The 25,542-nt window shown below is 43.0% G+C and overlaps 1 protein-coding gene across 3 annotated transcripts in view; it reads right to left on the bottom strand.

The window, feature by feature from the left end:
* Positions 1-21,838, bottom strand: part of SMOC2 (SPARC related modular calcium binding 2) — a 175,617-nt gene extending 153,779 nt beyond the window's left edge. Inside the window, exon 1 of one of the 3 annotated variants that reach the window (XM_075924671.1) lies at positions 21,305-21,838. In XM_075924671.1, coding sequence (XP_075780786.1) covers positions 21,305-21,379 — 75 coding nt within the window. In that variant the 5' untranslated portion in view covers positions 21,380-21,838. The remainder of the gene's footprint in view (positions 1-21,304) is intronic. The other 2 variants (XM_006121968.4, XM_006121969.4) reach the window with 2 other exon arrangements.
* Between the last annotated feature and the right edge of the window lie 3,704 nt (positions 21,839-25,542).

The following is a 25,542-nucleotide window of genomic DNA, read 5'->3' as shown; positions in this document are numbered from 1 at the left end:
TTTTGTGAGTTGTATGTATGTATGTATGTATTTTCTGCCAGTTTTGTCTTCATTTCCCTGCTTGAAAAGCTTCTCTGTAGCACTGCTGACAGGGCTGGCCCTTGGCTTTTTAAAGGATTACACATTGTACGCATTAAAAAACAACATATGGTCTGGTAGCACTTTATAGACTAACAAAACATGTAGATGGTATCATGAGATTTCGTGGGCACAGCCCACTTCTTCAGATGACTGGAGTTATGAGTAGGGGATATGAAAACTCGAAATAAATAGAGTAGAAGGGAGAGAAAAAAAAAGGAGGGTGTGAGACAGGGCATCATTAAGTATCTGGAGAATGGGTACTTAAACCTAAGCAGATCAAAGTAAATAGATAGATGCTAAGACAGGAAGGATACCACTCACAGAGCTGTTAACACCTTCAGTGGTTTTGAAGTAGGTAGTGTCCTAGCCAGCCCATGTCTCGATTGAGTCCATTAGCATGTGAATTGATTTGTGGATGAAGTGAGATTCCAGTCCATCCCTATGTATTTGGCTTGTGGAGCTGGCCTGTGACAAGACAGCCACCTGCAGATCTGTTAAAATATGGTTAGGTAAGCAGGAATGTTTACGAACAGATTTTTGTGTGTTCCCTTTACATATATCCGATTTGTGTCCATTCATTCTTTCCCACAGAGACCGTCCAGTTTGTCCTATATATATATATATATATATATATATATATATATATATATATATATATATAGCAATGGGGCACTGCTGGCATTTGATAGCATAGATCAAATTACTAGATGTGCAGTCAAAAGACCCTTTGATTTTGTGGCTTATGTTGTTTGCTCCAGTGATGAATTCATCAGTGTAGATATGTGGGCAGAGTTGGCATCTTTTTTTGTTGCAGGGCTGGGTTCCTGGAGGCTTGTGATGTGGTTGTTTGGCATGGTTATCAGAAAGAATGTGTTTCAGGTTTGGGGGTTGTCTGTAAGCAAGGATAGGTTTGTCTCCTAAGGCCTCTGAGAGTGAGAGTACACAGACTATTTATCTGCCCATGCCTCCACTGCCCATCTCACACGCAAGATAAAGGCTATGCAAGGTTACTTCCTGCCTGCATCTTCCCTGATTATGGCAGCCCACCAAGCATTTAGAAGACTCTCTTGCCTTAAACCGTTCGCTTGAACTGGCAAGTAGGAGGTGGTGCCAATGGGCAGCTTGCAAAGAGAGGAGAGGAGCTATTCATTTCCTGCTGTAGGTTACTGCTGACAGCAGATAAAACTGTGGAAGAGTGAGCCTTGTGTGAATGCGAACAAATTTGGGTGTGGTCATGCACGTTAAGATGGTTCAACTGTACAGTGACAGGTACTTCTAGAAATATGTTTGATGGGATGCAGTGTCCCTCAAAGACTGGTGGTTTTAACTACAGAAGTTGAGTGGGCCCGTGTGTGCAATTGACCATTTTCAACAAATGGCTACGGCCTTCTATCCCAGGATGAATTCCAAAAGTGAGTCTGTGATTCCTGCACAGTGGTGTTTCTCAACTTGGGGCTTGTAACCACCAGAGGTGTTATAGGAGAGGCTTGAAGGAACACAAGCCAGGGCTGGAGCTAGGGGAGTAGAAAGAGGGGGCAGTTTTCTGGGATCCTTCGCCACAAGGGGCCTGCAAAACTAGTTTACATGTTTCAGCACCGTGCCACACAAAATGCTTGAGAAACCCTGCTAAACAGTTATTGTATGCACACAATAAGGATTTTTTTTCAAGAAGTGCCACGATTTGCTTACATAAGCATATTTATGTGAATTGTTTTATCTTTGATTTTGAGTTCCTTGTGTTTGGCATTGTGTCCTCTGAGACGTGTCCTCATTCAGTAATGATATGAATAGTAAGCACTTTCAGGTCACCCAGAATTACATCTATTATGTATTGTAGAGAGTTTGTGCATCTTTCTGTCTGTCTGTGAGTCCGTTTGTTCACGAACTCTACCTAAATGGTAAAATCTAGACCCAGAAAATTTAGTATGCAGCTGTTTCTTATTGTGACTTAAAGTAAAATCAGAGTTTAGTTGTGCCAGGACAATTGGATGTGCATAGAATGTGATTTTCACATCAAACAGAAAGCACAGACTGTGACAGTTATACTCTCAGATGACCACAGGGGGGCAGGCAAGTGTCCCAGCCCTGGGGAGCAGCTGCTGGCTGCCATACTGCAAGGAGATTTAATGGTAGTTCAAATTAGGAGCTTTAATTTGAACTACCTAGTCCGTGCCACATGTAGCCACGGGCAGCTAGTTCGAACTACGGGGCATTTAAAAATGGCAGCACCCAGGAACATGCAAATGAAGCCCGGGATATTTAAATCCCGGGCTTCATTTGCAAGTTCGAATGCCTACATTAGCCACCCTAGTTTGAACTAGGGTGGCAGTGTAGACATACCCATAGTGTGATATAAAAATAAGTCTAGATGCTTCACTGCCCTGCATGCGGTGTCCTCACCTTCACCTGTATTAAGTTGATAACTCAGGGGTTAATACCAATCCCATTTCCATTGTATCTGATCACCTTCCAAGCAAAATCAAAAGTGAAGTCACTGTAGCTTTCATGTCATCTCTGGCCCTTCTTTCTTTCTGGAATCAAAACTCTGTTTAAGGTAGGTGTCAGCAATTGTCTTTACACTGGTATAAATGACTGCTTGAGATGCAAAGCAGAGGAGAATCTAACTCCATAATGTGCAGTCACTAGCCCCAAATATGATTCTGAATAGGGAGGGAAAGGAGATCTGGATTAAATGAAATAACTTTTATATTAGTGATAGGGGAAGAAGTTCAGCGATTTATTTCCTTCAAGAACAACACAATTTACACAATTACAGTATCTTATCCAAACTATAAAGAAAAACAAAACAAAAAGGCTTCGGGTCTGTAAAATTGGAGTAGTACAACCTCTTTATTGGCATTTCAGCATTTCTACTGTTAAGCCAGACCTTAGCCTAGAAGTGCAGGGAAGGATAAAAATAAGAAATTATGTTTTCAAGTTAACTGAAACCTTTCAAAGGAGGTTCAATCATATTTGGGGCAAATACTTACAGGGGTGACATTTGAAAGGAAAGATTTTATTTTACATGCTCTGACTTTTCCCATGTGTGCTATTTATCTACAGTTTATATCATTGGCTAAAAGCTTAGAACTCATTCTGTGGGAAGGCCCATCTTTTTGTGCAGGCAGAATTGAAGTCTTTGTAAGGAGTGCAGTGACTGCTCTGTCCCTTATCCTCTGTGGTCACTTGGCTTCCCAAAGGTTGTGGAGAGCAAGCAGCACCAGACTGACAGGTTAGCACTGTTCTTCATAGAATAGTAGAACTGGAAGAGACCTTGAGAGATCAAGTCCAGTCCCCTGCCCTCACGGCAGGACCAAGCCCGTACTAGATCATCCCTGATAAATGTCTGTTTAATCTACTCTTAAATATTTCCAGTGATGGAGATTCCATAATCTCCTAGGCAATTTATTCCAGAGTTTAACAATGCTGACAGTTAGGAAGTTTTTCCTAATGTCCAACCTAAACCTCCCTTGCTACAATTTAAGTCCATCGCTTCTTGTCCTTGTTCATAAAGGACTATGTTTTGCTTCTGTGGCAGAAGATGCATTTATCAGGGGGGGTGTTACAGGCAGAAACACTTAGATCAGTCTTCACCCAAGAGGCCAAGAATTCTCCATCTGGAATAATTTTAGAGAAGCTCATGGGCTGTTCTGAAATATGCCAGGGGCCATTTTGATCTGCGTTATCCCAAGATTCAGGAGAAAGTTATGGTGGCTTTATCCTCCCACCTCCACTTAATGCAGCTTAGGATCTGTACAGCTTTGTCTAATTAACAATAATATCTTGGGTGTCAAACAACTAAACCCGTTGGTTTTACACTATGGATGAATTTGGTTCAGCTTCCCTCAAAGCTGGTATGGACATCAATAGCCAATACACTGGTGTGCCAGTGACCAGCAACATCTTGTCCACACTAGATTAACAGAACCTGATCTTGCTCTTTACATCTGAAGGAAGCAGTGTACACAGTAATTCTACTCTATATAACCTGAACTGCAATCAAGGAAATAAGTAAAGAATGAAAGAAAGGGTGAAGACTAAAGTACCAATGTCTTATTCTATAATCAGGTTATATACTATGATTAACAAGCAAAAGGTGTGGTTTTAAGATCACCAGAATAATACTAACAGATAATGTCAAGGGCCAAACTTTTCAAACTCTCACAATGGCAAAGCCGTGCATATATTATGTACATCTGAAGTCTGGGCAAACTGTCACAACTATGCACACAAATATTCATCTGCACCTGTAAAGACAGGTAAATGCCCACAAAAAGTCCTGCTTATTCTCACAGTTCTCTATGACGTGCACAATAGTAGGATCTCACCTATATAACAGCTGTGAATGTGCCTTCTGAGTGGCACTTGCACTGAATGAAGCTTTGGAAAACTGGCCCCACATCTCGGTAATGAAGGTTACTGAAGTGCATGTACAGATAACCTTAACCTACTGGCTTTTAAAGAACAAAAATCTCTGCCATCTGCTAACTCCATTATAAGAGATTCTCTTCATTCTATCCAAAACCAGAGTGGTCACATGAATCAAACTTCAGACAAACATTCTGAAGGTGGAGAATAATTGGGAGGGAAAGCAAAAGCAATGCTATCCAAGCTGGCAGTGAGTTCTGGTTTGCTATAGACATAAGATGCTTTTGCAGGTTTTTGGAAGTACTTCTTGAGCTCAAAAGATTCACAACATTAGTCTGAGCTGATGAAACTTTTTGAGGGATATTAACTCGTGTGTAGTTGCAGTAACTGATATGCCGCAAATGACACACACAGCTATGATTAGCCTATAGTCCCATTTGTTACATTAAGCTTGAAAAATAATGAAGCTGGTTGCTTTTTTATTATGATTATTTTAGAAAAATTGAAACTAAAAAAGGTCCTTCCTTTTATGAGTAGCCCTAAAGCAAACTTTTAGTAATTATGTTTTATAGGGTACTAGAGGATTTGCTGGGCATTGCTCAGGTCCTTCACAGAAATAAGGTTTTGTTTTTTTTTCCTTCATGTAAATCATTGTTCTATGGTGGGGCTGGGCATGAGGGGTTCAGTATGCAGGCTTCCCTGGGGAGAAAGGACAACCTCAGCTCTCTGTCGTAGCAGCAACTTGGGGCCAGGTGAGAAGCATCTTTCCATGGACACTGAAGCAGGCATGGTTGGAGAGAGGCGTATGCCCTCTGGCTGGGGGACAGACAGACACACAGACAGGCAAACTCTCTGAAATGTATAGTAGATAGTTGTCACTTTCTTCATCCCTGCTGCCCCAGTAGAGTTATAGTTGTCCTGGTCCCCATCTCTGGCCCCTTGCTACCCTCTGTGGTCATTCTACAGTATAACTGTCCCTCCTATCAGACCCCTCTTTCCATTTTATAAGAAAAAAATTAATTTCAGGCATATCCCATTGTCCTGACACAACCTAACCCTGACCTTGCTTTAAGTTATGATAAAAGGAAGTTGCATACCAAATGTGATGGTCCTAGTTCTTAGCGCTTAGAAGGAGCTCTTAAACAAATGGTCTCATGAACAGATGCACATTTTTAAAACATAGGATAAGACAATACAATAGACATAACTCTGGATGTTTTTTAAAGCATACTAATTTTATGGGCTTACTTATTTCAACAGATTTAAAAACTTTCATCAAAAGGACAATGTTACAACTTTTTCATGGGGGAAAAATGCTTTTTTTTAAAAAATTGTTCAAATTTTGTGTTGCTTTTATTCCCTGTTTAAAGCTTGTTTGGACTTAGAAAAAGGAACCAGGCTTTGACCTTTCGTTGGAGGATGCTGGTGCTGTAAATTGACGAATAGGCCATCCTATACCATTATTGATTTAGCTAGTGATCTTTTCTTCATGTGCTTTACATGCCTAGCTTATCTAGTGTTCTCTGTTTTGAAAAATGTTCACAATGCATTTATGATCATCTGGGTTCTGATTAGCTGTAGGTTTATTTATATAATTGTTATCATTAAAGAAAACATTTAGCTGTCCAGCTAATCAGTTTGCTTGGTAGACACTCCATTTGTTATGTTGTTGACACAATTATGCTTAAACCCTAGAAATGAAAAGCCTCTTTTTCAGAAAGGCAGAGGATTAGTTTAAAACAACAAAGGAAGTATATCATGCATCTACAGGATTTGAACAAGAGGTGATTTTTTTTTCTCAAAAAGCTTCAGGGTAGATAGATATCTTGTATAGGACTTCAATTCAAATATGTTTTTCTTGTGAATCTCTTTGATCTGTCAAGTATGTATGTATGTATCTTTAACACCTAGAATGACTCCTCCTCTCTCTGCTCAGCCTGTTCCACAGCAAATGTCTGTGGCTTTGTCTCACTGTACTTCAGGTAAAGGTCTCATGGACCTTTTGACAGACAATTCTCTTAGGCAAGGAGAGCATCCTCATAATCAATTCCTTTTCCGCTGACTCTTTGCTGAGTAGAGATAATTCTAAACTAGGGAGTGAAGTGAGCAGGGGGTGGAAAAGCAGCCATGGATTTGCTTCAGTTCAGTCAGTTTGACTTCAGGCCTGTGTAGGGGACGGAAATACTCTGGTGGTCATCGTTGATGATCTCCTTCTAGTGAAGGGTCAGATTCACGTACCCATGCCCTTTCATTTATATCTATCCTTTTTTATTACTGTAAACTAACCGTTGACATGCACACAGCCCCTAACATGGTTACAGAGCTGCTTAAGCTACTATTGCAGCCTCCAGAGCCCCAGTAAACCCCCTCTCATTGAGCCAGGGGTAAGGATAACAGGATCTATGGAAGTGAGAAAGGGAAGAACAGGAGAGTTCATCAGCAGAGAAGGTCCTCTGGGCCCAGGCCCATCTCTCACCAAGTTGGCTCTGGTCCTGTCCTAGCTCATGCTCTGTATCTGGGCATTCAGGAGGATATAGCAGAGCTGAGCCCTGTCTTCACGGAGCATGTGCAGTCCTCCAAATTCAGCACCTACTTTGCACAGCGGGTCTGCCCAGGGTCTCCTGCCAGGAGGCAGCTTCCACAGCCCCCAAGAGGCAGAGGCGGGATATTCTCCATAATGGCTTTCAATGATGACTGCATATGATCATAAGAATTACAAATTACTGGATTTAAATTGTATTAGGTGGTGAACTGGGAGACGGATAACATCTGGATTCTCAGTCAGTCAGGCTACACCTGCCTCTCTCTGATTCAAGCGGCTGCACATTTGAAAAACTTTTTCAATACAGCAGTTAAATGGATTCACATGGCACAGCTCCTACTATCGCTGAAAGATGTACAGGCAGCCGTACAAGGGTTCACCTTTCACAGGCAAGCGGTGCAAAAATGTAATGTCTTTTAAAAATGCATATGCTATACAGTTGTTTGAGAGAAGCAAAGCAACTGTCGGCTCTATGAGTATCTGACAGAAAAGGCCAAAGCTTTCATGGAGGTGCAGCTTCAAGAACAAAACGAGTGTTCTTTAGAGTAACAGACTCTTCCCTTATTCTCTTGCATGCTTCTACCAATTGTAGTGTCAAATAAATTGATCTGAAAAACATTTACATTGCTAAATTAAATAAGCTGTTTCAGTGCACTGTACGTTTGCAGGGGGCAAGACGCTGTAGCAAACAGACACCTTAATTCTGACTATTACATAGACTTTACCATCATACATCTATGTCTTTTATCACGGAGTGGCTTTTCAGCTGGTAAAAATAATGGGCATAGTTCTATTGAAATCAGGGGACTTCCAAAGAATCTGGCCCAGTATCTTGATTTAGGTCAAATTGGATTTCAGGATATACATTTGGGTGGGATTGCCATGAGATGGATGGGTGCATTTTATCTGGTTGTAGGTGGGTTTGAAAATGGAGTTTATCTTGGAACTGCTGAGGAGTCATGAGTGCTTGGGCATACTGGAGATTGGAGAGAACAGCTGTTGCTTGAGTGTTCCTGATGTTTTAACTGGTGATTTCCTTGTTAGCAGCATTCAACACAAATACCATCAGGTCTTGAACAATACCCAGCTTGAGAATACAGGCTGATGTGTCCATACATTTATATATGATATCTTCAGGACACATTATAATTTGAAAATACCAATACAATTTAAATAACTGGTTATCATTATCCATCTGCAAAAACGTCCGCAAGTAGCTAAATAAAACAAAATATCAGCAAAAAAGGTTTTTTAAAAAACTGCAGATAACTTTAAAAATCTTGATGCAATTCAGAATAAGAATGGCCAAGCCTGGGAAGTACTAGCTTAGAACTATAACTCTCAAACATGAATGGAGTAGCACACCTGTTTTCCCTCTGCCTAACACTGATTGCTTCGGGGTTCTTCCTGAGAACACATCCTGCATGCCAGAGACTAGCTATGGAATATGCACTATGACCTCTTAAACTCTGATGACTTGACATTTCATTCAGGCTTTCCATCCATCAAACATGCTCTTTTCCATGTGTCCCTCTGATTTATACAAAGTTCCCCTGGGGGGACTGAACCTAACATCTGTATGACACTAATTTAATTGCAGTCTAATGAAAGTGATGAGTTTTCACCCATGGTTAGACTTATTTGTACCCACATTATTTTAATGAAAGCTTTTAATCGCGTCTTGCTTGTATTAAATAAATGGCCTTTCCTGCCACAATTGTAAAACAAACCTCACTTTAGAGCTTCCTCCCACACTCCTCCAAATATTAGAAACATGGACTAGCTTTCCAGAGACTCTATATTTTGCAGGTAGGCAAGCAGAGAAAGTCTGGAACTTTTGACTATTCCTACAATGTGATTCATGGTACTGTGCATTATTTTAATAGCTGGGATAATACAATGTATTTACATTCTACTCATTAGAAATGTAGGATGATGAACAAGCAGGCTAATTATAATAAGAACTAATCGGGAAGTGAACCTGATCTGAATTTCTTTTTATTTTTGTATTTTGTTTGGGGGGACAAGATTGAGTGCAAATTTAACAGCTACCAAATGAAACTGCCTTTGCAGTATTTCCAAGCTAAATACTGAATACTTTTAAAATTCTCCTGAATCAAAATTATTATGAGATTCCCATGTTTCAGATAATTTGGATAAACTTCAAACCATATTTAAATTCTGGAATTTTGCTGAATCTTTTGTGGGTTTTCCCCCTCATTCTTGAAAGGCAAAATGAGGGGTAAAACTTTACACAGGAATGTAGAGGTGACATATATACATGGTATGTTCACACCTAAATTTAGAATCATCATCCTGGAGAGGAGATGGCATTCCTGAATACCTGCTATTAGATGCCATACAAACAAAGGTCAACAGATGTTATTTTAGAGACTGAGGTTCCTTGTATGAACAAGAAATACATTTTTTAACAATACCTGACTTCTCACAGAGATCAGTCAGATCACATCCATGCAATGATTAAGTTCAGAAATCAAGCTCTCAAAAGTCAGAAAAACACAGATGAGTACAATTTGCCCCTCTGCTCAAGGCTTATTCAAAAGTGATGTCCCACTTAGGCCTGAAAGGTGACTTAATTGGTTCACAGGCCTTTTGCCTACTACTCTACCCAGGGCCAAATTTCTCAAAAAAAAAAAAAAAAAAAAAAAAAACCACCCCAGCTAGTTCAGGAGGGTCTTTATTAGGGCACATTTGCACATGGTGCTGCAGGTGTAATTTCTGGCTTAAGGAGACATCTACTTTGGCTATGGGAGACACCACGCAAGTATTCTGTAACAAATGTGTTGGAGGCAAATTGCCACTGTGAGCACCTTGCACTCCTCTATGCCTGCCTCCCAATGCCCTGGAAGTTCTCCTCTGGTGGCATCCTTAAAATCTCATCAGGACTCTGTTAGGAGCCTCAATAATAGAAGCTGCCTGGAAGAGAAACTGAATCAGTGGATCACACTATCTATACCTGAGCTAGACCTAATCTGCAATGGCCATTATGGGGATTAGAGGTTACAGGCTGTCTGAGCTGTTCAACCCCCCCAGTCCAGGTACATTTACCACTAGTAGGGACTCAGGCTAGGTTTAGTTCTGTTGTTGGTATTTCGTCAATAAATGATTTGTCATATGGTGGAATCCATTTCACCACCAGTAACATTACATTCAAAACTTAGTCATGGGAAATAAAAATACCAGTGATGGCTAGTAAATGGGATAACTAACCTCATATTCTGTATTCAAGACTTACAGTGGATTGGCTTAACAAATCTGGCTGAAAAAAATCAGTTGCTTTACTCAGGGAGGAAATCAATCATCGGCAGGAGGTGGGTGACAGGATGGAGCCTAGAATCACATTCTTCATTGGCAAAAAGGGATCACAGTGCTGGCCATTCCTCCCCTGGGATTCTTGTAAATTCCTCAGTGTCCAGGACATGAGACTATCAACAATAAGGGTTGGAATTTGCATCACCGTATGGTTGGAAATAGAAAGTGTGCATCAATTTTGATGTATCTGCTGAGTTTTGGCAGTCTCTCAATTTGTTATACTACTTTGGGAGCCCTACTTTCAGCTTTAAAGTGCTGCCTCTGTGGGTCTGTTCAAAGCAGTAAGGACACAAACCAATCCATAACAGGACGATTCAAACTATTTCACCTTGGTGCTTCTGCTATCTGGTGTTAAAAGGCCTGATCTGACACTGTCGCCCAGCCCCTTGTGTGGACAGTGTTCCAATGCCAACTGGGTGTAAAATGCTATCACATCAGAAAGATGGAAGTGGTTTAGATCCATTCCATTTGACACTTATGTAGATCACTGGGCTAGGTGCAGGACAATGGAGAATCTCACTCATTAAGTTTTCCCTTTCCCCTTCTGAAGGAAATGGCACTGTCAATGCTTGTATGTTGACTAATCCCTATAACTGTGTTATGAAGTTCTATCATCAGGTAAAGGCATTGGTTGGAGAGGCCTTCGGCACCTGCTTACGCCACTATCTGTATAGTGCATGACATGAAAGGAAGGGGGAACTTAAAGTGAGGAAAAAATTACCAGATGAACTCGATAACGAGCCTTGTGGATAAGGGAGAAGCGGTGGATGTCATATACCTAGACTTTAGTAAGGCATTTGATACGGTCTCGCATGATATTCTTATTGATAAACTAGGCAAATATAACTTAGATAGGGCCACGATAAGGTGGGTGCATAATTGGCTGGATAACCGTAGTCAGAGAGTGGTTGTTAACGGTTCTAAATCCTGCTGGAAAGGGATAACAAGTGGAGTTCCTCAAGGGTCTGTTTTGGGACCCGTACTGTTCAATATCTTCATCAATGATGTAGATATTGGGATAGAGAGTACGCTTATTAAGTTTGCAGATGATACCAAACTGGGTGGGGTTGCGACTTCTTTGGAGGATAGGGACATAATTCAGAATGACCTTAGCAAGTTAGAGAAATGGTCGGAGGTAAACAGGATGAGGTTTAATAAAGAGAAATGCAAAGTGCTCCACTTAGGAAGGAACAATCAGTTCCATACATACAAGATGGGAAGCGACTGTCTAGGAAGGAGCATGGCGGAAAGGGATCTAGGGGTCATAGTGGACCACAAGTTGAATATGAGTCAACAGTGTGATGCTGTTGCAAAAAAAGCAAATATGATTCTAGGTTGTATCAACAGGTGTGTTGTAAGCAAAACTCGTGAAGTCATTCTACCGCTCTACTCTGCACTAGTTAGGCCTCAGCTGGAGTACTGTGTCCAGTTCTGGGCGCCACATTTCAAGAAAGATGTGGAGAAATTGGAAAGGGTACAGAGAAGAGCGACAAGAATGATTAAAGGTTTAGAGAACATGACCTATGAAGCCAGGCTTCATGAACTGGGCTTGTTTAGTTTGGAAAAAAGAAGATTAAGGGGGGACATGATAGCGGCTTTCAAATATCTAAAAGGGTGTCACAAGGAGGAAGGAGAAAATTTGTTCCTCTTGGTTTCTGAGGACAGGACAAGGAGTAATGGGCTTAAAGTGCAGCAGGGGAGGTTTAGATTGGACATTAGGAAAAAATTCCTAACTGTCAGGGTGGTCAAATATTGGAATAAATTGCCAAGGGAGGTGGTGGAATCTCCCTCTCTGGAGATATTTAAGAACAGGTTAGATAGACATCTGTCAGGGATGGTGTAGACGGAGCTTGATCCTGCCTTGAGGGCGGGGGGCTGGACTCGATGACCTCTCGAGGTCCCTTCCAGTCCTATGATTCTATGATTCTATGACTTTAAAAAAGCTTTGTTTCTTCCAGAAATGTAATTTATGAAGCCAATTTGGAAAAGTGATGGAAAGATAAACCCTCCTGTGCAAAGTTCAAATTTGCAACTAAATCCACTCAGGCTGAAATCCATCACAAATTTTGACATGCTTGAAATCTGCCTTCCCGAGAGGATGCTGCTTGAAACATAATCCTATTAAATGCAATGTGGAAAATAAGTTCTTTTTCTCTTACCACATTCACTAAAAGTCCTGTAAGCAAATGCATCAAAATATAAGCTAAAGGATACACACAGTAAACATTTTACGAGCCAGCAAAATGCCTCTTTGGTAGGTTTAACACCTCAAAATGCAGCACAGTATGAGCGACAGCCCTGTGTAGGCCATAATTCTCTTCAGTGCCACACTAGCCTGCTGTTAGGTCATTCTTATTAATGTAAAGGATTTATGTTAGAAGGGATTGTGGCTCTAAAGTTACAGAAGATTTTCTGTTTAAAGGGAGAAATCCCACATTTTAAGATTCCTTCAAGATTGTCTTTACTATGTTCCTCATCTTGGGTCCCAACTGACGGCAAGTGGAGGGGCAAGTACTGAGCAATGATCTTTGGCACCCACTCTTAAGGATGGTGGAGAGAACAATTTTACACTCCCCTGATCAGTGTTGTTCTTGGGTTCCCTCCAGTGGCTGATTCATGAAGTGTCATAAATGTTGGCTTCAAAGGAAGGATGTGAGAGACCAACCTGCCCTTAGGATGCTAGATGACTAATACCTCCTACCTACTTTGAGAAATGGTGCCTTAGAAAACAGGGATGTGTGCAAAAATCACATTTCACTTTGATTTTTATCCTGATTCTCTGAGGTCTTTGACAGCTACCTCCAAAAAGAAAACCTATCAAATATATCAGCACTGATTCATGGGGGGAGGGATAGCTCAGTGGTTTGTGCATTGGCCTGCTAAACCCCAAGTTGTGAGTTCAATGCTTGAGGGGGCCATTTAGGGATGGGGGGCAAATCTGTCAGGGATGGTACTTGGTCCTGCTGCAAGGGCAGGGGACTGGACTCAATGACCTCTCAAGGTCCCTTCTAGCTCTATGAGATAGGTATAGCTCCATATTAACATAACACACAGGCATGTATGTTCTAGTCATGGTCCTCTTTGTGTCCTTATGCATATTTTAAGAGTACAGTTTTTATAATGTGTATTATAGTCTATGTACTGTGGTGAGAACTGATTGGCTAATGTTCAGCTAAACATTGAATAACTTGTGACACTTTAAAAACTGGTCAGAATAATTAATCTTGTATGTAATCTCAATACATGTAATAGACACATTCGGTCTGGGGCAAGACTGTACAGCACCACTGCCATCAAAGGGACCATACAGTGTGGGCAATCAGGGCAGTATTTCCTTAAATAGAACCCTACAGAGACCATGCACCAGATATACAGGAGTTACTATGGATTGCGGTGGCTACTTGTGTGAATGAGTTTAGAACCTGGCCCCATGCAGCCTAATGATCTAACCCTACACTTTAGGAGGCACTGTCTGATTCCTATTTGGTTTCCTGGAACAAACTTTTTTTTTTAGGCTTTTTGCACATTAACTAAAAATTACACAACTATGTGTATTTGTCTGTCTTTAAGCAACATCTGAGAGTTGGATAGCAGGGCTGCTGCTGAAGCTTCAAGACCGCTACTGGAGCTGTCTAGCAAAGCTTTACACTGTATCCTCCTTAGCCATGATGGACCATATTCACTTCCAAAGATCAAAAAGAATGGATGGATTCATATTACAGTAGGAAATGAGAAAAGCAAAGAAAGTATAGTTCAATCTATATTACATATATTACAATGGCTTTTCTTTATAGTGTTTTTTAATTCCCTATTAAACTTTAGAACTTTAATTCTAATCTCAAAGTGTTTCTGTTATGTAAACAACTGAACATTTATATTCATTATTCAGAAGATATAGCCCAGCTTACACTGAACGCATGCACCTTCCCATTGCTAAGGCAGTTTAGTAGATGTGTGTATATTTACTTCTTTGCAGATGTGGATTAAGGTCAAATACGTTGTGAATCCATCAAAGTGTTGCCTGTCTCTCTTCCTCCCCCAGAGGATGTACAGACTCCCAGATTCTTCTGCCTCACCTAACCTTTCTCCACTACTCCCTTCTTAAGTGAGCCACACACTTCACACCAAGTTGCAGTTGTCTTTTGTGCTGCAGCCTTCCTCTGATTCACTGGTCTATCTCGGCCTCTCTGGCTGTGGGTCTCAGATAAGGATCACCCACCATTCTCTATTTCATGTGTCTTTCAAGTTATGTCACTTTCAGGAACAAAACTAAACAGAGCACTTTTTACCCTTGCTGCTGCTTATTTAGTAGTGGTGTCTTCCTTTAAGTAAGTACTAAAATCAGATAATTGCTGAACCCAGATAAAAAATATAATTAGGAACTCTACAGTGTACAAAACATTTCAAAGCTATGAAAGCTTACAGACCATAAAAAATCATTGTGATTTAGTTTTCCCTCTTGCATGATATAGGCCATAGAATTTCCCTGAAATAATTTGAATGAGAGTAACATATAATGCACATTTATGACACAGTATAGAAAATAAATACAAAAAGTCATGTGCAGCAACATAGTTTTTCCCATTTGCTTATTGTTTGTTATTTTTTGGTACTTTAGCCTGGATAGGCAGACGTGTACATAGAATGAGAGTTAATGGCATACAGCTTAAAAGTGAACACTCAAAGGGCAGGGATCTTAGAATCTCAAAATACCTTCAAGGTAATACATATGAAGGAAAGATATTTACATAGTGCCTCAGAAGGCAGTAGAACAAGAAGCAATAGCCTGAAACAAAGGAAGAACAGATATAAATTAGAGTGGATACTAGGTAAATATTCCTGAGTGAAATTTTTGGGCAGAGATATACAGTAGGGAATTCAAAGGGATAACCTTCAGGCATTGTGTTTCTTGCCAGAGGTGGTTGTGAAAATCAAGACTATAGCAGGGTTCAAAAAAAAAAAAAAAGAATTAGAGAAGTTCACGGAAAATAGATCCATCAATGGCTATTACCCAAGATTCACAAGGAGGGTGTCCCTAGCCTCTGTTTTCTAGAAGCTGGGAATGGGTGACGGGATGGATCACTTGATGATTGCCTACTTTGTTCCTTCCTTTTGGGGCACCTGGCAAGTATGTGGAAAGTGTGTTCAGTCCTGAAAATAAAACTGATCAGACACTAGAGATAATTGGAGACACTTTGATGAAACCATATTCCATTAGAGTAGTTACATACTGTTGAAATTGAAACAGTTTGCAAAATTTGGTAATGTTGCCAGAATTTCATTTTGATAGAGCTGAAATAAATATTTGTAGCATTTTCCTGTGCAGAGAATTTCAAAATTGGCAGTTTTTGTTCCTAATTAGAAGGAAATGAGATTTTGAAATCCCTAGATCCTTCTTCAGACGCTATATCCATCCTTCAAACAGCTCTGTCAAGAGCATAGGAAGCAGTTCAGATAAAAATCGATACTTCAAAACCAAACTCAGGTCTTCATTTGCAGTCCAAAAATAGTTCTCTGAACTTTCCTAGAATGTTTACTAATTTTCAAGCCACTCACCACTTCCAGGTCTTGAACACAACACAAAGGTAGTGTACCAAAATATCACAAGAACAGCTGCTCTTCTGGTAATTCTGGCCTCGCCAAACTCCTAAATACACTAGAAAACTCCTGAGAAAGCCAGAACTTGGAGGGATTTCTAGCCTGATATCTGAAGCTCATTGCTCTGGTAAAGCTTTAGATAAGCATCTACCTTTTTGAATGATGCTCCAAAATAAATGAAACTGCCAAAGTTTTGGAGGTTTGCCCGCTCTTAAGAATGATATACTGCTGCTATGGCTTTCTGGACTACCCCTGAGTACAGGAAACAAACAATGGCAGCAAAATGTTCCAGAGGGCCTTTCATGCATCTGTTTTTCTATGTATGTTTTTTTTCCCTGTAGACCCTCCTCTTTCTCCCCATCCTTTGTTTTAAAACACTTCCAATGTTCAGTCAACCTGGTCTGTATATTATTCACTTCACATGAAATGGCACTGTGTGTGTTGGCTATGTCCGTACATTTGATTTTTAAACAATCTGAAGTTCCTCTGACCCTGTTAATAATAGCTCTGTTGATGAGGAGGGGGTTGTCTTCCAAGTATATTATAGGGAAGCATTGTTGGGAATGTTTTATTTTCAGAACTGATGCCCTTTCTTGCACTGATGCCCATTTGCTCTAACAATGCTGTTAGGATCTGGAGCCACTTACAGTTTTATTTATGGCCTTGGTTTTGAATCACAGTTAAAGTAACTTTTCCTAATGTTTGGGTTTTGTAGGCGCCATCCAAATGTGTCCCTAATGTGGAAAGCTTTGATTGTATTTAGCTTCTCCCTACGCTACTACCTTAGTGGTCCATCTTATACTAGTGAGTGTTGTGGAACCTATCCAGGGCATTAAATGCTATTGAATACTCATGAAGCATGTGCCCAGGGAGAGAAAGAAGACAATTGTTCCTTGAAATATTTAGCATCTGATGAAAGAAACTTTTAACAGGCTAAGGTGTACATTTCCGTAAGATATTTCTCCAGGTGCAAAAAAGAATTTTCTTTTCTGTTTGGATCTCAGAATAATATTTAACTGAAAGACAAGCCTGATTCTGCATGTCTTTTAGGCATAAAATCAAATATTTGTGGTGCATTAGGAGTAATGCAAATGTTTTAATACAAGGAACACAGACACACACCCTCTCCAGCTGACATAGAAGATAGAAAGACGGAGTATACTTTAAGCTTTGTATTTCAGTGGAAATCCAAAATATGTGAGTGCCCTTAATGGAAACAAGCCAATCTAGTTCTGTTCTCTCATCTACCAACATCTTTCAGTAAAAAGACATCTATGAGACTTGTGATGCTAAATAAATATCATATGCCATAGCAAAAATAATAGTCTAGTGACGTACTCCCAGAGTTGCAGAATCCTATCTGTCATTCCACAGAAGTGTTTCCAGAAAAAAAGTTAGTTCTTTCTGGAAGGTAAGGACTTTGTGTAGTGGTGTTTGACAGAGGGATAGGAAAAGCCATGCAAGAGCTAAATTGGCTACCGCCCCTCTAAATCAGTTTCTTATATAGATACCCCCTAAAATTGTGTACTTACAAAATAGCCCCCACTCCAGCTTTCCAAAATAAAAAGTTTTCTTGCTGCTGTTCATAAAAAAAATCTCCCCCGCTTCCCCCACCCCTCCACTCTCAGTAACTCAGCTAGTATGTGACAGTGTTTTAATATAATAGATATTTCCACCCCCCTTTATTCATACTTGTCTGGCATCGCAACACGATGCTTCACAGGAGACAAGAATTCAGGAGCAACCTTGGCAAAGGCAGTCTTAGAACTAGACCCAGCCAAGAGCTCTAAAAGACTGAAATAACTTTTAAGGACCAGATTATAATTTTGGATGCAGTGGTAGTCTTTGAGTCCTGTGCACATCAGAAATCAGTTTGGCTGGTAATGTCAAGGCAGTAGGAAGCCACATAGTTACACAATGACTAGAGGCTAGTTGTGGCTCAGCACAGGAGCCACAAATGAGATTGGTTACTAGGAACTGGAGAAGCCACTGGAGTTATGAGTTGTGTGAAACCTTTAGAACTTTTTCCTTTGGTTTTGTGAAACTTTGAGTTTTGCAAAAATAATTTTCCCCTTTAATTTAAGCCCTGGGGTTTTTTATTTCCCCCAAGGGAATTTTAATTGAAGAATGTATTCCTAATTAAATGGAAGCAGACAATAGACTCTTGTTTAAAAGCAAGTTTTGCTCTGCTTCTAGAGCTACCAGGGAAATCAGTTTAAAACAAAAGACAGCAGCACAAAACTCCTATTTTGCCAGATCCAAACATAAAAATTGATCCTCAATATTGTCAATTTCTCTTCTAAATCTAGAGTGTTAGATGCTCATAAACTGAATGAGGGAAAGTGAGTTTTACTATCCATGTAATCACATTTTTAAACTGTGGCCACTGGCTATTGATTCTACATGGCCCAACTTTTATCTACAACACCTGAGCTTTGATTGTCAGAAGTGGTGAGTGCATTCAATTCCTACTGAGTTCAACTGAAATTTTTGGTGCCCAGTTCTTGTGAAACTCAGGGCTATTTTGTGTCAAGTTATATACCTACAATCTATGGTCACTTTTTTAAATGATGGCCTCTGTCAGCTATTCTCCAAGCCATGATGTTGGTGGGCTGCTTTTGTTTGCCACATAAAAAAGAAATAGGTGATGTGTTGCAGTAGGTTTAAAAAAAAAGCACTTCCCTTCAGTGCCCATACACACATACTGGCCCAAACACCATACATCCAGTTCACACACTGCAACAACTATTAACATTTCTGAGATGTATTAGAAGTGAAAATGACTCCCTTTGTGTCAGTTTCTCAGAGAAGGGTCCCTGATGTATTATGACAAAGTATAAAGAACACATAACTAAAGAAAAATAACTATCATATTGATACTCTGTGAACAACAAGCCAAATGGCTGTAAGGAAGAATACAGAATGATTTACTACTGAGCTATCTGTTGCTGTCATACTTTCCATTTTAATAAGAAATATCTCCAAATATTTTGTAGGAATAACAACCTCCTCACTTCACACCATCACCCCTACCAAAACTTAAGAGCCAATGTTTATTTTTATGGGAAATTTTTCAAGATTAACATTTTCTGTTTCCAGACTATGTGCATCTAGGTGTGTGTTACCTATTTTATGGAATAAATGGTTCTAATGTGAACAATTCCATGTTTGCTGGCCATTTCTGTAAGAGCACATCCACAGAGTGCTATGCAGAACTGGCTTAGGTTCCCTGCCTACAGGAGTTTGCACCGTTGCAACTATACCCAGAGCTCGTTGTCACCATTGAAAAGCCCCAGTGTAGATCAAACCAAAGCATCAAGTTTCAAACTTCAATATTCCTCTGGAAGCATAGGTTCAAATTTCATCAGGATTGACTCTGCTCTTCATCCTTCCAAGGTATAGTTTATTTGGGGGAGGGACATCTTTCAGGTGAAACCAAAGTCATATTTACCTTACATGGAGACATTACATTTTCGTTACACAGAGGTTTGCCCCAGTCTCCTTGGCCAAGTTGTCACTTCCTTCACTTCAAGAGAACTGCTATCCATCACTCCAAAGATGGCTGCATTTCAGTGACAGTGTATATATCTAGTGGTAAAATCTTTTAGGGTTCTTTGGGCTGAAAGCTATTGTTTAATAGATGTTGTTTTGTGGAACTAAGACAGGTAGCCTTTCTAATTCATAATCATTTAAAATGTTTATAATAGGCCAAAGAAAGAAAACAAAGTATTGGTTTCTGCAAACATTGTTCCTGTGATCAACTAATTCAAATTCTAATGTGCTTTTGAAAGCAAACTGGGAATTCAGTTCCAATAATCATCTTGTGCTGTTTTGTTTTCCAAAAAACCAATTGCTATGAGAGGACAAGTTTAAAAATCTGTCTTTCCAAGTGGTGTGTTAGTACTCCATGAGTAAAAAGGATAAAGTCCACTTGATTTCATCTGTTCTGTGCTTGCAAAGAATGTCACACTATAAAATTCCTGGAGTGAATTTTTGTTTATAATATACAAATAATTTTCAAAAAATTGGACAGGGTGGCAAGATCCCTTCTGAAGAATTTCAGGTATGAGCAATATCCCCCAAATTCATGAAAATATCACTGTAATATTTACTATCTTATAGAAACACTCCTCGTCTGAAAGGCTAAGATAAAAACAAAATATATCTCACTTTGCAAACCTCCAAATGGAGTATCTCTTCACCAAAACACTTAACAGCCTGCAAATGGGTACTCTGCCCTTCATGTTTATTCAAGCACTCATTTAAAAATGGTTAATGAATATGTATTTATTTTACAGAGTGCATTACTTATAGTTTTACAGACACTGCAACCTCTACAAGAAGATTGAACTCGGCTATTAGCTGCAAACCTCAAGTCCTGGCTACAGAGGTGATCCTGGCTTATTTAGCAATCCTAATAAATTAGCTCACCCATCCTTATACATAGTCCCATATTTAGCATCTCGGGCCCCAGAATAGCCAAGGAGGGCCAATTCACATAGCTTTATAATTAAAAAATGGTCAACCAGAGATGATCCACGCATTTGGAAATGCAGTCTGCAGTGCAATGTTATTCCACTGCAGCATAATGAAGGCAGTAATATTAGACTAAAGTTTTGTGGAGACCCACAGGGAACTGCCCTGGAGCTAATCTGTTTCCTCGGGAAATGCGAAGGGTATAACTTTATGCAGCATTATCAATGTGTTGGGGGGTTGTGCAGTGTACACAAATGAAGGCAACCCTGGAAGACTTTTCACTCGACAGTAGAGCCAGGGAGGGGTTTTTGTTTCCCTTCCATCACTCCAGGATGGTCTCTGAAAGGCTCAGAAAAGCGCGCCGGGAGCAGCGCTTTGCCCGCAGAGAGGAAAGCGTTGGCCTTGCCACTCTTCAACCTGTCTGCCTACCTGCGCTCGGGCTCGACTCGAGCGCTGAGTTCGCTACCGAGTCGTTTTCACTCGCACGCTTTGCCCTTCGCCAGCCGGCTTCTTGCGGAGTGGCTCCAGCGGGGGTCTCCCGCCCCAGCCCCGGGTTACAAGCGAGGGGGGCGCAGACGCAGGACTGTCTACAGGCAGCGCCCCCGATCTCTGGCAGCTGGAAAGGAAGGGGCTGTGTATGTTGGGGGGGGGGGTCTCCTTTTCCCTCCCCGCCGCGCTCGGCACACGCAGCGATGCCTCAGGCCGGGTCCGCACGGATGGGCAGGAGGCAGCTCCGGTGCTCGCCCAGGTGCAGCCACCTGGAGCCGCCCAGCATCCCTAGGAGCCGGGCGGTTGGTGCAGCCTGCCCTGGGAGGGGACAGGCGTCGTTGTGTTCTGGGGGGAGCCCCGGGCGGCCCCGCACCCGCTCCCAGGGGGGCCCGTGGCTGGGCGCCGCGCCTGCCTTACCGTGAGCGCGGAGAACTTCTGAGCCGGCACCAGGAGGAGCAGCTCCGGGAGCAGCAGCAGCAGCGGGAGCCGCATCCTGCTCCGGAGCCGGGACAGGCGCAGAGTCGCTGCTGGCGGGGGAATTTCTTTGGGCTCTCGCTCCCCCCCGCCCGCGTCTCTGGCTCCTTTTCAGTCTCTCCTGCGGGGAGGTCCCTTAGCCTCGGGCTGCTTTCCCCACCCCCTGCAGCGCGGGGCTGGGGGGCAGCGCGCTCCCTCCCCTCGCCTGCTGCTCCAGCGCTTCCCACCCCTGGCCGGAGAGCTGCCTCCCCCGGCTCGGGGCGGGCTCTCCCGGGATCCCTGGAGCGGAGGAGCGGCCCTCTGCTGCGCTCGCCACCGGAGGGGTGGCGGCAGCCCCGGAGCGACCAGAAGACCACGGGAGCCCAGCTGCCCCGTCCCCCTAGGGCATCCCCGCGGCTCTGCGTGGGAATGCTGCCTTGCCCTGCTCCCTGGCCCCAGCCCGGCCGCCCGCTTCCCCTCGCAGGCTCCCGGCTCCTCCGCTGATTGATGAGCCCGGCCAGCGCAGCTCCAGGCGACCCACACACCGGCCCCACAGCGCCGAAGGGGGAAATGGGAGGGAGCGCGGAGCTGGTGGTGTCGCTGGGCAGCGTTCCGCGCTGAGGTTTGCAGGCGTTGCTCGGAGCCTGACCTGTGAGCTGCGGTGGGGTCACACCCCCGGCTTGCTCCAGGGAGCGCTGCCCCCCGGGCTGGGGAGCATGGAGCAGCTCCCTGGGTCATGCTGGCTGCCCCGTTCCCAGCCGCTGGCCTCAGAGGACCGGCCCCTGAGCTCCCTGCCGCTGGGAACATCGTTCTGTGGACCACGCCGCTGATCTCTTCCAGCCTTGGCTTCTCTTACACGGCTGGGAGGGGGCGCGTACCTGGCTGCTCCCCACCCACCGCTTTGCTGGTTTCGAGCCCAGCGAGGTACCTGGCGCTCATTGTACGTGCAAGGCCTTGGACCACAGCGGGGAAGCGAGCAGTTGGCCAAAGCGTTTCTTGCACTGATGTTGGTACGTGCTTCTGGGGGGAAAGCCAGCGTAAGGGCTTGGTTCGCCTACCCGCCTGTACTCGAGGAACGCCTGATGATTCAACTAAAATAACAGAGCGGGAGCTTTGCATTCTCGGGGGTTATCTTTTGGGAACCGCATAAAGGAATGTTGTTTATTATCTCCCAATAAAAACCAGCAGAGGATTCCTTACTGAGGCTTGGGGACAAGAATCTCTTCCCCACCATCTTTTCCCCATGCAAGCAGCGGTTCTCAGAGCGCAGATATCTCCTTGCGCTGGACCAGAGAGACAATAAGCCGTTTACAATGATAACTGACCGCTAGCATCCGCAGTCTCAATATTTTAGGTATTGAAACACATATATGATAAACAAAAGAACTACCTTAACCTAACACTAGTAAGATTGCAAAATCAGGTACTCAAAAGTGATGAATAGCCACAATTAAGATTGCCTGTGCAGATTGAATTCAGTCCCCTTTTGCACAGAATTATGATCTTTAGCTGTATTTTCACATACTATTTTTTCCCTCAGAACACTGCCTCACTGAGTGCACAGGATAGGTGGTACTTAATTAATGAGCAGCCATTCAATGTTTTATTTTCTTCCCATTGTTCCAGGTGTGGCCCAGAGACTTATTGTACAGTACTGCAAGTTATTCAAACCTTGCTGTGCAGACAAATTTACTAATATTCTCACGGACTTTTCTATGGTGGTCATCACTCTAGTATCTAAGGGCTTGTCCATACTTACCTAGAGATTGATCTTCCAGAGTTCCATTTAGCGGGTCTAGTAAAGACCAGCTAAATCATACTCAGAGGGTGTCCCAGTCTACGCCAGTGCTCCCACTTCTGTGAGGAGTAAGGGAAGCCCCTTGGCCTACCACTGTGGGGATGTCAGGGAAACTCGAATGAAGGTATCTTGACTCCAGCTAGCTAATTAATGTAACTGGAGTTGCCTATCTTAATTCAACCTTCCCCTTTAATGTAGCGATTCCACAGGCAAGAGCCTTTTTTACCACACAGCTCTTATTTGTCCTCAGAGCAGGTTCATCCCGTGAACTAAATGAAGCAGGGCTGTGGGGAAAACAGCTTGTAATAATATAATTAAATAATGTATGATGATGCACATGGAACCCAAATTAAAGTTGCACAGACAACCTTAATTCTGATATGTCCTAATTTGTGAGTGCTTGCTTTTTGCAATCTCAGTAGTGTTCTTTTAATCAGGATTTTGTGTATGTGAGTTCCAAGGTTTTTGAAAAAGCAAACTGAAAAAACAGAAATTTCATCATGTGTCATCTTCCCAGGGCCACATAAAGGCATGGGTTAGCCGAGCAGCTGCCCGGGGCACCAACCTATGGGGGGGGGGGGGGCGCCTGATGTCAACTGTGAGGGGCGCACAGCGCCCCTTATAGCTGCCATCAGGCACCACGCGCCCGGATCACGGGCTGCAGCAGCTCCCAGCAGCCACCCTGCAGAGGCCGCCCAAGGTGGGGGCCGCATTATCCCCCCCAGCACCGGCCAACAGCACCCTTCCCCTAGCGGCTGCGGGGCCCTTCTCAGCCCGCCCCCAGCGGTCCCAGGCTGAGAGCCAGCAGCGGTGGCCGGGCAAGGCATATGCGTCCTGCCGCCATCAGCTCTGTGCACCCTCCCCCACGCGCTGGGCAGGGGCTGGGCCGCGCATGGACCCTCCCCCAACCCGGGGTGCAATTAACCTGTCTGCCCAGGGCACTGGAATGGCCTCAGTCCGGCCCTGCATTTTCCATTTGGGTCATCACCAGCGCTAGAACCTTTAGAGGGACCAAAGGCTATGTCTGCACTACCAGGTTATTTTGAAATAAGTTATTTTGAAATAACTCACAAAATAACTTTCAAAATAAGCTTATTCCTTTTAAAAGCAAGACTTGTTATTTCGAAATAGCAGGCTTACTAGTGTGGATGCTCGCCTTTTTACTTCAAAATAAGGGGAGTTATTTTGAAATAACTCTGCGGTGTAGACGTGCCAAAGACCTCTGCCACTTAAGCTAAGGGAGTAATTGATAGCAGTAATTGGTCATCATCCTCCGGGTGAACCAGCACTAGAGAGGGATGAGGCACTTTGCCGGTGGGCGTCACAGATATTTGCTGACAGCAGAGGAATGATGAGACTCTGGAATCTTGTGTTCCATTCCACACTTAGAAGGGGAAAGAAATTTCATGGGCACAGACTCCTCAGCTCATAGCCCCCTAGCACAACATCTTCCATCCTTGTCCCTTCAAACCTGTATCAGGTCCCCGATCTGTTTCCCACCCATGGTTCCTTCTCCCAGCACCATTCTCATCACCCGAGCTATCCCAGTCTCCATTCTTCAGACTTCTGCTTGGAGTCTCAGATTCTTTGTCCAGCAAGCCCCAGTTTTACCCCTCCTCCTGGTCCCCATCTTCTTCTCCAGATAATCCCAGTTCCCTCCCTCCTAGCTCCTTGTGCAATCTGTCCTTTTCAGCCCTGGTTTCCAGTTACCACCTCTACCCACATTCCCCTTCAGCTCAGGCTCCCAGTTCCAGTCTCCGTCCTTGGGCTCCTTCTCCAATGCATGTGTGCTCCTCCCCCAGTCCTTGTCCCAGTCTCTTTGCCCATCTCTTTATCTAATCTCAGTCTCACCTATGGCTCTTGCCCCTCCTTTTTTTCCTCTCTGTCTTCCAGTCTCCTTGTCCAGCGAGTTGCAGTCCCCCTTCTTTCCAGGCTGCAGATCCAGTCAACCTCCCTGTACCAATCCCTGTTTCCATCTCCTGTAGCTCCCTGTCCCAATTTCTCTCTCCCCACTGCCAAACTTCAGTTCCAGTTTCTGCCTCCATCTCATACCCAGGCTTCTTGTTCCAATCCACTGTGCTAGCTGCTCCTAACTCCCTAGCCCCCAAGTCTTGCACTTGTCCGGGTCGCCTCTGCATGCTGAGCCCAGCCAGCTCATCATTGGGGAGCCCTAGATAGAGAAGTTTCCTGCTTTCAGTTCAGCTGTCCAGATGCAGGCGGACCTGTGAGAGGCCAGAGTTGTAATTGCAGGGAAATTCATACTCCGCTCCACATGAGAGCATGCTCAATGCCTACAAAATCGTCAGGGAATTTATCTGCCAAAATCTTAGTCCCTACTGAGCATTTTCAGACTGCAAGTTTTCAAAGATTTTTAACTTGGACAAAATTGGCCACTTGATGCAGA

Source organism: Pelodiscus sinensis, chromosome 3 (genome assembly GCF_049634645.1).
Source record: "Pelodiscus sinensis isolate JC-2024 chromosome 3, ASM4963464v1, whole genome shotgun sequence".
NCBI classification, from domain to species: Eukaryota; Metazoa; Chordata; order Testudines; family Trionychidae; genus Pelodiscus; species Pelodiscus sinensis.
Note: the sequence above shows the minus strand (reverse complement) of the source record. Positions and strands in the feature narration are given on the sequence as shown.